Source organism: Convolutriloba macropyga, chromosome 5, assembly GCF_964194025.1.
Source record: "Convolutriloba macropyga chromosome 5, txConMacr16.3, whole genome shotgun sequence".
Lineage (NCBI taxonomy): Eukaryota > Metazoa > Xenacoelomorpha > Acoela > Convolutidae > Convolutriloba > Convolutriloba macropyga.
The window spans coordinates 14,906,380-14,918,961 of NC_134472.1; the positions used below are offsets into that span (position 1 = coordinate 14,906,380).

The following is a 12,582-nucleotide window of genomic DNA, read 5'->3' on the forward strand; positions in this document are numbered from 1 at the left end:
AAAACATGATCAGTGACCAAATTTTGGAAAGTTTTGATTGGTGATTGTTCAGATATGAGTACTAGGTTTCCATGCTCAAACAAAGATGTAATGACAGCATCAGCGTAAATGCCAACAAGCAGGACAAGAATAACAGATGAGCAAATGAAGCAAATTTTTCGCTGACGTTGACGGGAAAATAGAAGTTCTGCTTTGAACGGCTTACAAATGAGGATCTCGCATATGCCATTGCTGTCACAATTACAGAGTTAGCATAGAATTGCCAATCAACGATTTGTAAAATATAGTACTAACAAATAATCATTTACAATATGCAAATATCTGAAATAAATACTTGAAGGATCTTACCTTCTATAGCCCATCCCCCCCCCCACATGACAAAAATCAAATGAAAAAATCCAACGTATCACGTGCTTAAAACCTGAAGCAAATTTTTTCAGAAAGCAAACTTTGGTTTATAAAAAGAAATTTTGGAGATAATTTCTAAAATCTACTGACACGATCACAAGGAGATATTGCAACTATTAAAGTATAAAACAATAAAATTGAGTTCTTTTATATAGAGATAGCGTCGAAATCAATTAGCATATTGCAATTGTTAGAATAATTTTTGCCTGATATCTGTCCATAAAAACGGGATCTGGAGCTCCTTCGTAGTCGTAGGGTCGAAAATGAAACCAAAAATCTTCATATTGCCCATTCGCATCACATTCATCTGTAGTGAAAAAAGGTAATTGCTCAAAAATCAGCAGATCAGCTGGTTTGCTCCTCAGTATCGGTTACTATCAAAGCTTTGCATCAGGTCAATTCTTTATCTAGACCTAATAGAGTTTAACTGCAAAAAATCAAATGTTGTTAAAATTCAGTTTGTTACAAATGATCCGCTTTTTAGAATTAAGTTGTTTCGATCATCATTAAACTTGACACAATATGCCAAATATTTGAATCAAAATGGTGATAAACGTTTGAGTTCGTCATGCGATCTTTTGCAGAGCAAAAACATTTGAAATTTTTAAATCCCAGGGTGCGTTTGGTTGATATTTGTCACAAGTGATAATACATTGAAATCGTAGATCCCAAATCAACGAACCAAATAAAATTTAATTACATACATACGCACACACACACACACACACACACACACACACACACACACACACACACACACACACACACACACACACACATACACACGCTCACACAATCGATCAGTGACTCGCCCACATGCCATCCCCCCTCCAAACCCGTAAAAAAATTTTTGTAAGCATTTACAATTAAACTATTGTTTTTTTTGTTGGCAAAATGTGTCTGAATAATGGTTTCTAGGAGGACAATGGGTAAATAATGAGATAATGGATGTTTTTGCATTTCGGTCTATTTTAAATTACATAGAGATATTACGGATGAACAAGTTCCACGGCCTGCCAATCGAAGACTTTCGATAACGAAACAACGAAAAAGCCACCTCGAAATATGCTCTCGAAAGCTGAAATAATGTTTCCACACAACAATCTTATCAGTGTTACTACATACACTACCAACGGTGGTTGTCGATATAACTCGAACAGTAAGAGCTAATGCTTAGCTTATTTCCTCACATTATTAATACATAAGATTACGCGCTATATTAGATAGTAATGACTGTAACTATGTACTTCATTACAAAACAAAACCTCATTATCCACATCAATTTCTAATTTTTAATCAGAAACAAGGATTTATGCCGAAACAAACTAACCAATGAAAACTCTGAAGTTTTTTTAATCGTCTGTGGGGCAGAACGCGGCTCTTGTATCTTACACATCGTGGCTCATCTTTGTCTCTATGAGTTGGTACGTCTATGGGCAAGACATTGTACTTGGTGTGTTCATATTGCTCGTTAAAATAAAGCTCGCGTCTGTATTATTGAGCGCCCCAGACCCCCCTTTATGCGTTCTGGTCTGCGACAAATTGGTTTGCGTCAAAAAAGAGGAGCTCAACCTGGTCATATCTCGGCAAGAAATTACGATTTGTACCTAGAAAAGATTTTGTTTCAACGAACATAGAAAATAAACCACCCGTTGAGAACGCAGCTATAAAATCTATCTGATTATCACGCTGCTAGCCAGAAGCCTGCTATGCACACCTATCAGCCCGTTACTGGCCAAAGGTTCTGAGGCCCTCTCGAACTGTTTTCGCTTGCTTTCTCTCATCGAAAGTCGGTTTGCGTGCCTACCAATTTTTTTCTACCAAGCATTCGGCTTTGCTTTATAGGAAATTTGCGTATACACGGTGCATCGGACGCCTCCAATCGTGATCGGAAAGGCTGATAAGCTTGCTAAAACTTGCGCTTTAACCAGTAATCCTTGCAGTTGCCTAACGTTCCCGCTAAAAATCAGTCGGACTGTAAGATCGACTTATAACTTCCACTCCTACCAAAATTGGGAAACTGAGATTATTCAGTAAACTAGCAGGGAGCTTACTGTGAATGCTGCTAGGACTTGATAACGAGCACTATGTGTAATAATCGAGCTACTTTAAAATTTTTAGCGGAACAAAGCACGCTGAGGTTCTAATTTTAATTTTGCTGCGTATAACTCTGTATCTTATGTAGTAGGAATGGCTTCAGTACCTGACAAAAAGTAACGAGAACTTACAAATTTGATCACTACCTACTACTCTTGGTAAGGTTTCCTCTGGATCCCAGTCTATTCCCTCTATTACTAAGAGCAAAACAGTTTGTAAGCATCGCATCGGGGAAACAATAAGAAAGAAACTTTTTTGTCATCGACAATCGAAAAAGACACATTTTACACACGCTGCCTGTTTAATATTTTGACTTCCTTTAACTCTTTGTCAAATTTTCTCTTGCCTTCTTTTTCGGTGCATAATTTTCCTATATGTCCAGTCTTTATCGTTTTCAAACCATGGATTTGATAAGCGGCAAGCTTTTAACGGATGTTAGTAGTAGTTTTGGCCAATCATTTTGTAAATAGGGAAAATTTTTGAAAAGAAGTTGAGCAACGAAGTGAGCAGTCAGAGCAGAGCTATATAATTAGTTTTTTTTGTTCGTTGATTATCGTGGATCATCACACCAAAAAAAAACGAAGTCAAAAGTACTTATGACTATCTTCCCCTAAGTGAACGTTTGTGGTTTCGGAAAGGCAAAACAAACGGGAATTTTATCTGATTTGTAGGAAATTTGGTTAAATGCGAGTTATGATGCACTTGCGAACACATAAAACAAACTCATTTGATCAGTTCGTTAAACTTTGTGTAGTAAAAAAAGAAATTGCAGCGTTTTTGACAAACTATTGAATGAGTAAAAGATCAAACATTCAATTTTGAAAAACAACTCACCAAAATTATTTACATGAGCAAACTTTTATCTTGTCTTTGTTATAAAAATTTCACATTCACGCTCGCAATGATTAGAAGTTTAAATTTCATTATTTGTGTTTATCAGCTTTTCCTCTGTGTTGTCCCACAGATTTAAATCAAGAGCTTAATTCTCAAGGTGGTGTAATTTTTTGTCAGTTGAAAAAGAAATTGAAAGTCATCGACTGTTTTGTGACGTAAGGATTTTCGCATGCATTGTAGAAATACTGCAGATACAAGTAATATTGGAGGAACAGATTGGCTCCAGAAGATACAGTTTCGATGAAATGTTGTAGGCCAATTAGATAGAACTCCATACATCGCAGCTCTGGTACCATAAAAAAGGACAAAAGACTGTACGAGTTGAGTGAGCAGATAGTAAAACTGAGGAAAATCTAAACAATATTCTAACTTTAAGGTTTGTGTTAATTATATTAGTATTTTACTTGTGGGGTGAGGGCCAACACCATCCCGGTCCCCACTTCTTAGTAGTCGTACAAGGATCATAAGATGTCATACAAATCATAACGTATTTCCTAGTACGATCCTTGTTTGACTACTAAGAAATCACAGATGAACCTTGTATGAAATAAGTAAATCATAAATGATAGGTAAAACAGCTCGTAGATCACAAGCATTTGAAAACCGATAGCTGAACCATTGAAGCTACTGCAATTCGACCTATGGCTTATTAAATCATTTTTGATCCTTGTATGACTACTAGGAGATTATACAAGGATCATATATGGTTTTCTAGTACTCATAAAAAGATCATCAATACTATTAAAAAATCACACACAAGGGAGTGTCCCAGATAAGCTGAAAACTAAAGAACACGAGCAGAGAACACGAGAGGCACTCGACCGGGGCAGCAAAAATACTCAAATTGTGCATCTCAGAAAAGAAAGAGGAAGCTCCGGCTAGACCAAAACAAGAAATCTAAAGGTGGCGAGTCCCAGATCAACCTAGACCTAAACAAGTCTCTATTAATTTTAACATTACGTTGCGCCATTAAAAAAACTTGTATGATCCTTGTCTCACTACTAAGAAATCATTCAAAACATATGTGACCTAGTATGAATACAAAAAGAACATATTTTTCTTAGAGTATGACTGCATTGATCGAGTTTTTTTGCTATCAGTAGATTAGGGCGCAATGAAATAAGTAAATTAATGTTAATATTGATTTTTTGTATGATCCTTGTATGACTACCAAGAAATCATACAAATTATATATGACCCAATATGGTTAATAGAAATCATATATGACCTAATAAAAACACTAAGAGTTTTGTATGATGAGCAACCCGGGAAAAACATTTATTTATAGATCGTTCAAGACCGAAAGTTTGTATGCCCAGAACTTCGTTCATTAACCAGACCTTGGTGAGTTTTTTATGTTTGCAGACTATAAAATGTTCACCGCACGGCAACCCACTTCGTGTGTTTATCTGCATTAGCATCAATGTTATAAAGAATAAATATACAAATTATTTTTGAGCAAAGGCTGTGTTCAAATTTTTCTTGAGATCCGAAACTTTTTCATTAAAGTGTACACCTGGATAAGTTTGATCCACCTAACTTTTTTTACTTGGATTCATGATCATTAAAATTGATCCAGGAAAACGTAGAAACTTGATGCAACCGTTTTTTTATCACGCTATTTTCTGGATTTCACTCTCTGATGAAACTATAATCTAATGATTATTGAAAGTTTTTGAATCTCGAATAATCTCTGCAATCTCCGGCTCTCTACTAAAAAACATAATTTCAATTATGACTTCATCATACTAGATCAGTCATCCTAGATCACATACCTTTCTTAGCTCCTTCTTCTCTACTCTTAGTCCAACTGTTTACGAATTGTTCAAGGTTGATCAAAAAATCTCAACCAAACTTGTGCTCATCAGGAATTATTTTGGAAAACATTTTTTTTTTAATTTTAAGCTTTTGTTTGCCTCAACAACACTTACATAGAACACACTTAAGTAGATCATGTAGTATCGAAGGTCATCATAAAACAGATTCAAATTGACTAAATCATCGCCAAAATAGTTCAAGTCGTGGTTATTATTGTTGTTGTTTAACGGCACCGTGACAGTTGGCGCATTCAAATTCTGAGACAGATCGCCAGACACTGTGGTTGGGATATCACCAACATAATATTGATGATACCAATCATATTGAAAATACTCGTACATATTTTATGCCTGTCAAAATGCCAACAAGATTATGGATAACAGAGCTACGTGATTAAGTAATAAACAAAAATTTTAAGTGGATGAAAACACAGTGAAAGAAATCAGTTTAAAGGTAATTGCCCCTAATGCTAGTTAAACTAGGGCTCCGATCAAAGTTGACACTGGGGGTGAAGCTAACGGTAACTGTTTTCAGCATAACGAAAAGCTTTTCTGTTGAACAAAAAATAGCAAAATTCTGTTCTTCATTATCGCAAAACTGCGCACAGGGCTCTTAGTGCCTGATAAATCAGTAGCGCACACTGCATTTGATTTAAATCTCATATTTTGCGCCAGAAAATCAAAAATTTTGATTTAGAAATGGGAATTGTAAATATTATAGGAACGAATGAACATTAAATTCAAGCCTTGATCATACAATTATTTAGCATGTAATAGCGTGTAACCCAACATTGATCTTCCAATTATTCAAAAATTATATAAAGTGTCAACAATATAATATATCATTATTGTAGCTTGTCAAGAAAAAAAAGTTGGGTTTTCATAAGTGATTTAGGTCAAGTGATAAATTTCTATTTTATATTTTATGGAGAAGTTAAGTTGGCGACCCGTGCAACGGTTCCTGAATTTCTTGCCAATTTCCTATTTTCGGCTTGCCAAAGTTAGAAAAAATATTATCAGGAGTCCTAATGGGAGACTATACAAATTCTTGCCTTTTCCACAAGGAAATCAAGGATAATCCAGAATCTTAAAAGGAGATAGATAGGGGCAACAAAAATGATCTCAGTAGAAAAATTTTGATCGCAAAGGGAATCTCAGCTGCAAATACGGAACGTGATTCCCGGTAAGAAAAAACGGAATTTAACTGGATGAAAAAAGGACTTCTCGCAGGAAATACGAAATTGAAGGGGATTCCATAGGGCCCCTGCCGGTCTTTATACCGGCCTGCTTGCCTACCTGCCTTCCTGCCTGAATTCTTTGTAAATTTGCACCTAAATTTTTTTTGCTGGGCCATTGTAATACAACAGCTGTATTTGTCAATAAAGAAGTGCTTAGTATCAACGCTACCGGCATTATTTGGTTTACTTTGGCGCAGTATTAGTTCGGAAAAATCAACAAAAACTTAAATTATACACCAATTTTTGCGCTTTGATCGGAAAGTAGAGCTTATGTTACTGCAATGTTTGTGGTACTGTGTCATAACGGTGTGCAACATTGATGCGTCAGGCTCGTTATATATAACTTAATGTTGAACAAAAGTAGTTACATCGAAATATGTACTTGAGCTGAAACTAATCAGCTAGGATAACTATCACTTCTCGCTCGATGATCTGAATTGCACTGAAAATGAGCTCTCATAATAGATTTCAAGACGACCGAGGCCTGAGGCCATTCAAGAAATATGAGTACCCAAAAATAAATATATATATATTTCAAAAAATATACTTTAATTACCATTTTGTAATTTTCAAAAACGTGTTCAACTTTTGCGACTTTGAGTCCAATATGTCTGTACAATATGACCTTTGATGCTCTTTTTAAGTTGCTTTTGAAGCAATCTATGGTCACCTCAGATACACACAGCTAAATTGTTTAAAATATCCAAACGAAGTATTACTCGATGCAGATACGATTTGAAAGGTTATGCCAGGTCACATTAAAGTAATCACAGTTATAAGCTGCTAGAAAACCAGAGATCAAATCAGTAATCGGTTGTAATCTAAAAGTACTTCTCGGACCGCAACAAAATGGTGATGAGAGACAAGCTGCACTACAAAGTGATTAGCGACGATGCAGATAGAAAGCATTTGCTCCATTCTTTTGACACATTTCTGTTCGATTGCGATGGAGTGTTGTGGGAATGTGACAAACCCATTGACGGGTCCATTGAAGCCATCAATTTTCTCCTGGAAAACCAAAAGCAAGTTAGTATTGAGCTGGTATTGACCTGGCCTAATTAAAACACCCAACGGCAAAAATGGGTGTAATACGAATATAGGATAATGCTAACTTAAAGATTTTTTCCCAATTTTTTTCTGCAAAATTACGAGCTGGTTGATTGTGCTGGTCGGATTAAAATTTTATCGTGCTGGTCAGTACACTTGCACTTTTATCTTATGAATTAGTGATAATTTTCAATCATATTTAACCTAGGTGAAAATTTTTGAAGACAGATGAAAATGCGAACTTATGAGCAACAATTCTGTGCAAAGTGAGAATGTTAGTGAGCTTTTCAACGATTTTTTTGTTGAGATATAGGGTATCAGAAAGAATGTGCGGTGGATAGTATATTGTGTACGCGACATTTGAGTTAATATCATCTTTTACTTTACTTTATAGTCACCTATTTTTTTTTACTATTTGTAGCTGTATAAAAACAATCAATAATCAGACTACCGGATCTTTTAATTCATTTAGCAGTCTATATCATAACGTTAAGGCAACTGTATTCAAAACGTACAATCTATTTTGTCCAACTATACTCGGCTTACATCAAGGCATAAACATTATATCGAAACTACTTTACGGCATCTGTTTCGTAGCATCATCACAGCGAAAAGCCTCGTTTACTTACAGGCAAATCTAGCTTGATCTTTTTAGCAGGTATTTGCCTGAGTTGATTTTCGGCTCAGATCGGTCACCAAAACGTTTTCGAAACATAAAAATATTAAGCCTAAAAGAGCGCAATCGATTCAGTATATTAGTAGGCTCAACGAAAATAATGTTAAACGAACTTTTTCGGAGCTTTCTACGTATATTAGAAGAGAATTTGTGTGCATTTAAATGGTTAAGAAATATGACGTATTAGATTGCTTAGTTCTCGCTCTATTCAAATTTCTCGCTCATTTACTCGGTAACATCCTCCGGCCGGGAAGAAGATGTTGGGAGGATTGGAACAAGCTTAACGAGCGGGCGAACGAGCGATCCGGATGACGTGCGTACGACGGCGGAGCGAGCGACGCTTTCGGAGCCGTACCGAAGTTCTTCAATCCGAGCAGTTGGATAGTAACCCCCAGGGTTGCTCTCTTCAACGATCCAAACTAAATCACCGACCTTGAGGTGCTGCTGGGCAGGCGTCTGCCACTTAGATCTACGATTCAGCGCAGGTACATTCTCCATAATCCAACGTGCCCAAATTGCATTGGCGTAGGACTGCGCACGTGCGTACAATTTACGATGATCGAACTCGTCGACGCCAACGATAGACGGAATTCTGGTTGCTTGGTTACCGAGTAGAAAATGATTAGGTGTTAATGCGCCTAAGTCGGACGGGTCGGCGCTTACAAGCGTTAACGGGCGTGAATTAAGTGCATGTTGGACTAGACAAAAGGTGGTACTTAAAACTTCATCTGTGAGGCAACGTTTTCCATTCGTCAACGCTAGTGTGTTCTAAAATCTCGCATACACGGTTTGCAACAAATATTGGCTGCTTGCTTGTGGAGTTGAGCCACTGCAAGACAGTAGTGCTGTCAGTCCACATATAAAAATTGTTAACATGCATAGTAAGGGCTCGACAGATTCCTTGTCTCAACCGAGCGGCCAGTAAAGCAGCTTTCAGCTCTAGCTTTGGAATTGTCATCACCTTCATAGGTGCTACGCGAGCTTTACCCAGGACAAATGTAAGCTCTGTTTTTGGCCCACTAGACGTGTTTACTTGAGATCGGAGAAATGCAACGGCACTGAAAACTTCTTGTGAACTAACGCCGAACAAGTGCAGTTCTAGGTGTTCAAAATTTCCGGAAAAGTAGCTTCTCGGTATAGTGATTTCGGCAAGCTTAGGTAGTTCTACACTCCATTCGAGGATCCTTTCAACAGTGTCTTTTGGCAATTCTTCATCCCAGTGCTGCCCGCTGACACGCCAGATGTCCTTTAGTAGCAATCGTGCAGCAACAGTAAATGGTGCCACTAGGCCGATGGGATCAAACACCTTAGACACTAGGCTCAATACCAAGCGTTGTGTTAAAGTCTTAGTTAGTGTACTGGAGGTACCCCGACTCACAACTAGAGTATCATTGTTGTGATCCCATTTCAACCCAAGCACGTGCGAAGAATCCTCCTTAGATGAGGCAATTACTTTTGGTTCGGTAGACTGAGTTGACCCATCAATTCGATCAGCCAGATTTGGTACATTGCTTACAAACTTAGTAAGCTTGAACCCACCTAGATGGAGAAGATGTACCAGCTCCTTCGATCTTTTGAGAGCCCTCTCAGGTGACTCCACCGAATCCAAATAATCGTCCATGTAGAAGTTTTCTAGGGCGGCTTTCGTTGCTTCCGGGTACTGATCAATATTGTCTCGGGCCGTGCGTTGCAGTGCATAGTTAGCGCATGTGGGCGAGTCTTTAGCCCCGAATATATGGCGCGTGTATTGATACACTACAACATTTGTTGTGGGGTCCTCCCGCCACAAAAAACGCAGTGATGGCTGGTCCCAATCAGGGACACCCACTTGGAGGAACATACCCTCGATATCTCCGGACACGGCAAATTGATGTTGACGGAACCTAAGTAGTACATGGATTAGACTTTGGAGCAGGTCGGGGCCAGTGAGCAAAGATTTATTCAAAGAAGTAGCGTGGAACTTTGCTGCACCATTCAATACCCTACGCACTTTCCCCGGTTTCTTCGGATTGAGTACGGGATGATGTGATAGGTACCACTCTCTATCCGACCGCTGCTCGACCTTGTGAGCATCAGGGACTGTAATCAAGTAACCTTCTTCCAAGTGTTCACGGATGGTATTAGCATAAGTTTCTTTGAATGATGTATCTCTCGAGAGCCGCTTTTCGAGAGACTTGAGCTGTACCAGTGACGAAAAGTAGTTATTGGGGAGCTGGATGTTGTCATCAGCCCATAAAATACCGACATCGTATCTTTGGCCGTTATGGAAAATTGTTGTTTCAAGTATTTCATGCGCGCGAGCATCCGCTGCGGATCGTGGGTCAACTTGCTTGAACGCGCCGTACGATTCCATATCAAACCAAGATTTAACCTGACAAGCTAATTCAAAATCCTGTTCAATATTGGCTTTGAAACGCACCGAGACTAAACTTGAACTTGACGGGAGTGGGCCACTTGAAACCCAACCTATGGGCAAGCGGACAGCGAACGGTGAGCTCTTTTCGTTGGCTGAAAAATACTCTAACGGGCGGATGGCATGGTAGACATCCTGTCCAAAAATCATCTCAATTTCTCCCTAGCTATATCTTACTGGATCTAGAACTGCCAAATGTGGGTAAGTTTCTTGTATGGACTTGACGTCAATGATGTCGGAACCTACGTTTAAAGTTTCCCTCACGTAGGGACGCACAGTGAATGCTTCGAAGTCTTGGTCTTTATGAGGTGTCACAGTCAATTGAACCACCTTTGTGTCTATGAGTTCTTCTTTGTTTATACCCTTGACGGTAAGTTTTAATGCGGTACCCTGCAAACCGAGTCTAGCTGCGAGACTAACGGACACCCAGGAGTTACTGCAAGCGGCATATAACCAACGCTGTAGTACTTGTACCAGAAGAATTAGTAAGTTTCAGTTCCGTGATCTGAAGGAGGTCTTTCACATCCGTCACGGAAGACAAAGTGGTTGTTTTGCTTGGTTGCTGTTGACCAGTAGGTGGCCTACTAGTAACTGCGTTCGATTTGGAAGTGATGATGTTGTTGTTTGTTGAGGGTTTAGCTGGAAAAACCCTTTCAGCTCCATGAAGTAACGTGTTATGGGAGCTGTTGCGACCATATTTTCTACAATTACGGGGACTTGGGCATTGCCTAAGCATGTGTTTATCGCGCAAACAAGAGAAACAGAGCTTTGTCTCAGCCACGACCTTGGCTCTCTGCGTGGGGGTCTTTTCCTTAAAGACATGGCATTCCCACAACCAGTGGCTGCATTTGCATACAATGCAACTAGAGATTGATGTTAACGGAGATCTCTGTTGTGGCTTAAGATTACTCTTGTGTTGCGTATTTGCAGCAAATGCCTTCGAAGCATCTTTTGATCTTGTTACTGAGTTGATGTTATCTTCAGTCTTTGCTTTTGTTGCGGTATTCCTCATTAAATCGTGCCTTCTCTTTAAACCAATCGTTGAAATCAAGAAGATTAGGTTTCACCCAATGCTTTTTGACCGTGAAGAGTGACCATGACTCTTTCAAATTGGGTGGTAGCTTCTGTACGGCAATGTTGAGAAGCGCAGCACTCTTTAAATCCGAATCGTATGACAGCGATTTAAATACCCCGACAAGACTTGAAATGCACCCCGAGTAGTTAATGATGTTATCGCTATTGTGCATCTTCAATGGTGGAAATCTGTTGAGTCTGTCCAAATGCGCACTTAAGACTGCCTGTGGTTGGCCAAATTTACGTTCTAAGGTCCTCAGTGCATCTTTGTACATTGCGCCGCAGTAGGCGAACTCAGCTATAGCTGCTTTAGCTTTACCTGTTACGAGGGTCTTAAGTAATGTCAATTTTACATCATCAGTTAAGGACTGAGAGTCAATTGCGCTTTTAAATTGACCATACCATTCGTGCCACTGTAGGGGATCCCCATTGTATTGGGACAACTTCCATTCGGGTAGCGGGTCATTCCTCTTGCTAGTTAGGGCGTCAGTGAATGCCTTAATCAAGCTTGCGTTTTCAGATACAGGCGCTGGAGGCGTGGGATGTGGTGGGCCACCCCAGCACAATGGTATCGGAGCAGTATGCCCGTATGTTGGATGTATAACCGGCGTGACGAAAGGTGGCGCGATCTTAGTAGTTGTACTAAAGGGATTAACAGGGATGCTACAGTTAGCTGCGTGGTTGCTATTAGGATTTTGTTGTGCATTAATTTGCAAGATGGGATGGATGCTGGTGGGGTTAGCTAATCTTGGGGGTAGGGTCGGTTGAATGTTGTTGAAGACGGTTGCCTTATTTGTCGCCCCATTTACGTTTGTGGGTTTATTCTGAGGAAATCTCCACAAGTTCATATCAAGGTTAATGTTCAGTGGAGGTTTCGGTGCGGCAAGACACGGTACCAGGCGGGCTTGAGGCGATTGG

At 39.2% G+C, this 12,582-nt stretch overlaps 2 protein-coding genes across 2 annotated transcripts in view; one reads left to right on the forward strand and one right to left on the reverse strand.

The window, feature by feature from the left end:
• LOC142339158 (transitional endoplasmic reticulum ATPase-like) overlaps window positions 1–12,582 on the reverse strand; it is a 622,037-nt gene that overhangs the window by 356,110 nt on the left and 253,345 nt on the right. The gene's annotated exons all lie outside the window — the stretch shown is intronic.
• LOC142340279 (glycerol-3-phosphate phosphatase-like) overlaps window positions 7,297–12,582 on the forward strand; it is a 34,370-nt gene continuing 29,084 nt past the window's right edge. Inside the window, exon 1 of the mRNA XM_075390853.1 lies at window positions 7,297–7,480. Within this exon, the coding sequence (XP_075246968.1) occupies window positions 7,304–7,480 (177 nt within the window). The 5' untranslated portion in view covers window positions 7,297–7,303. The remainder of the gene's footprint in view (window positions 7,481–12,582) is intronic.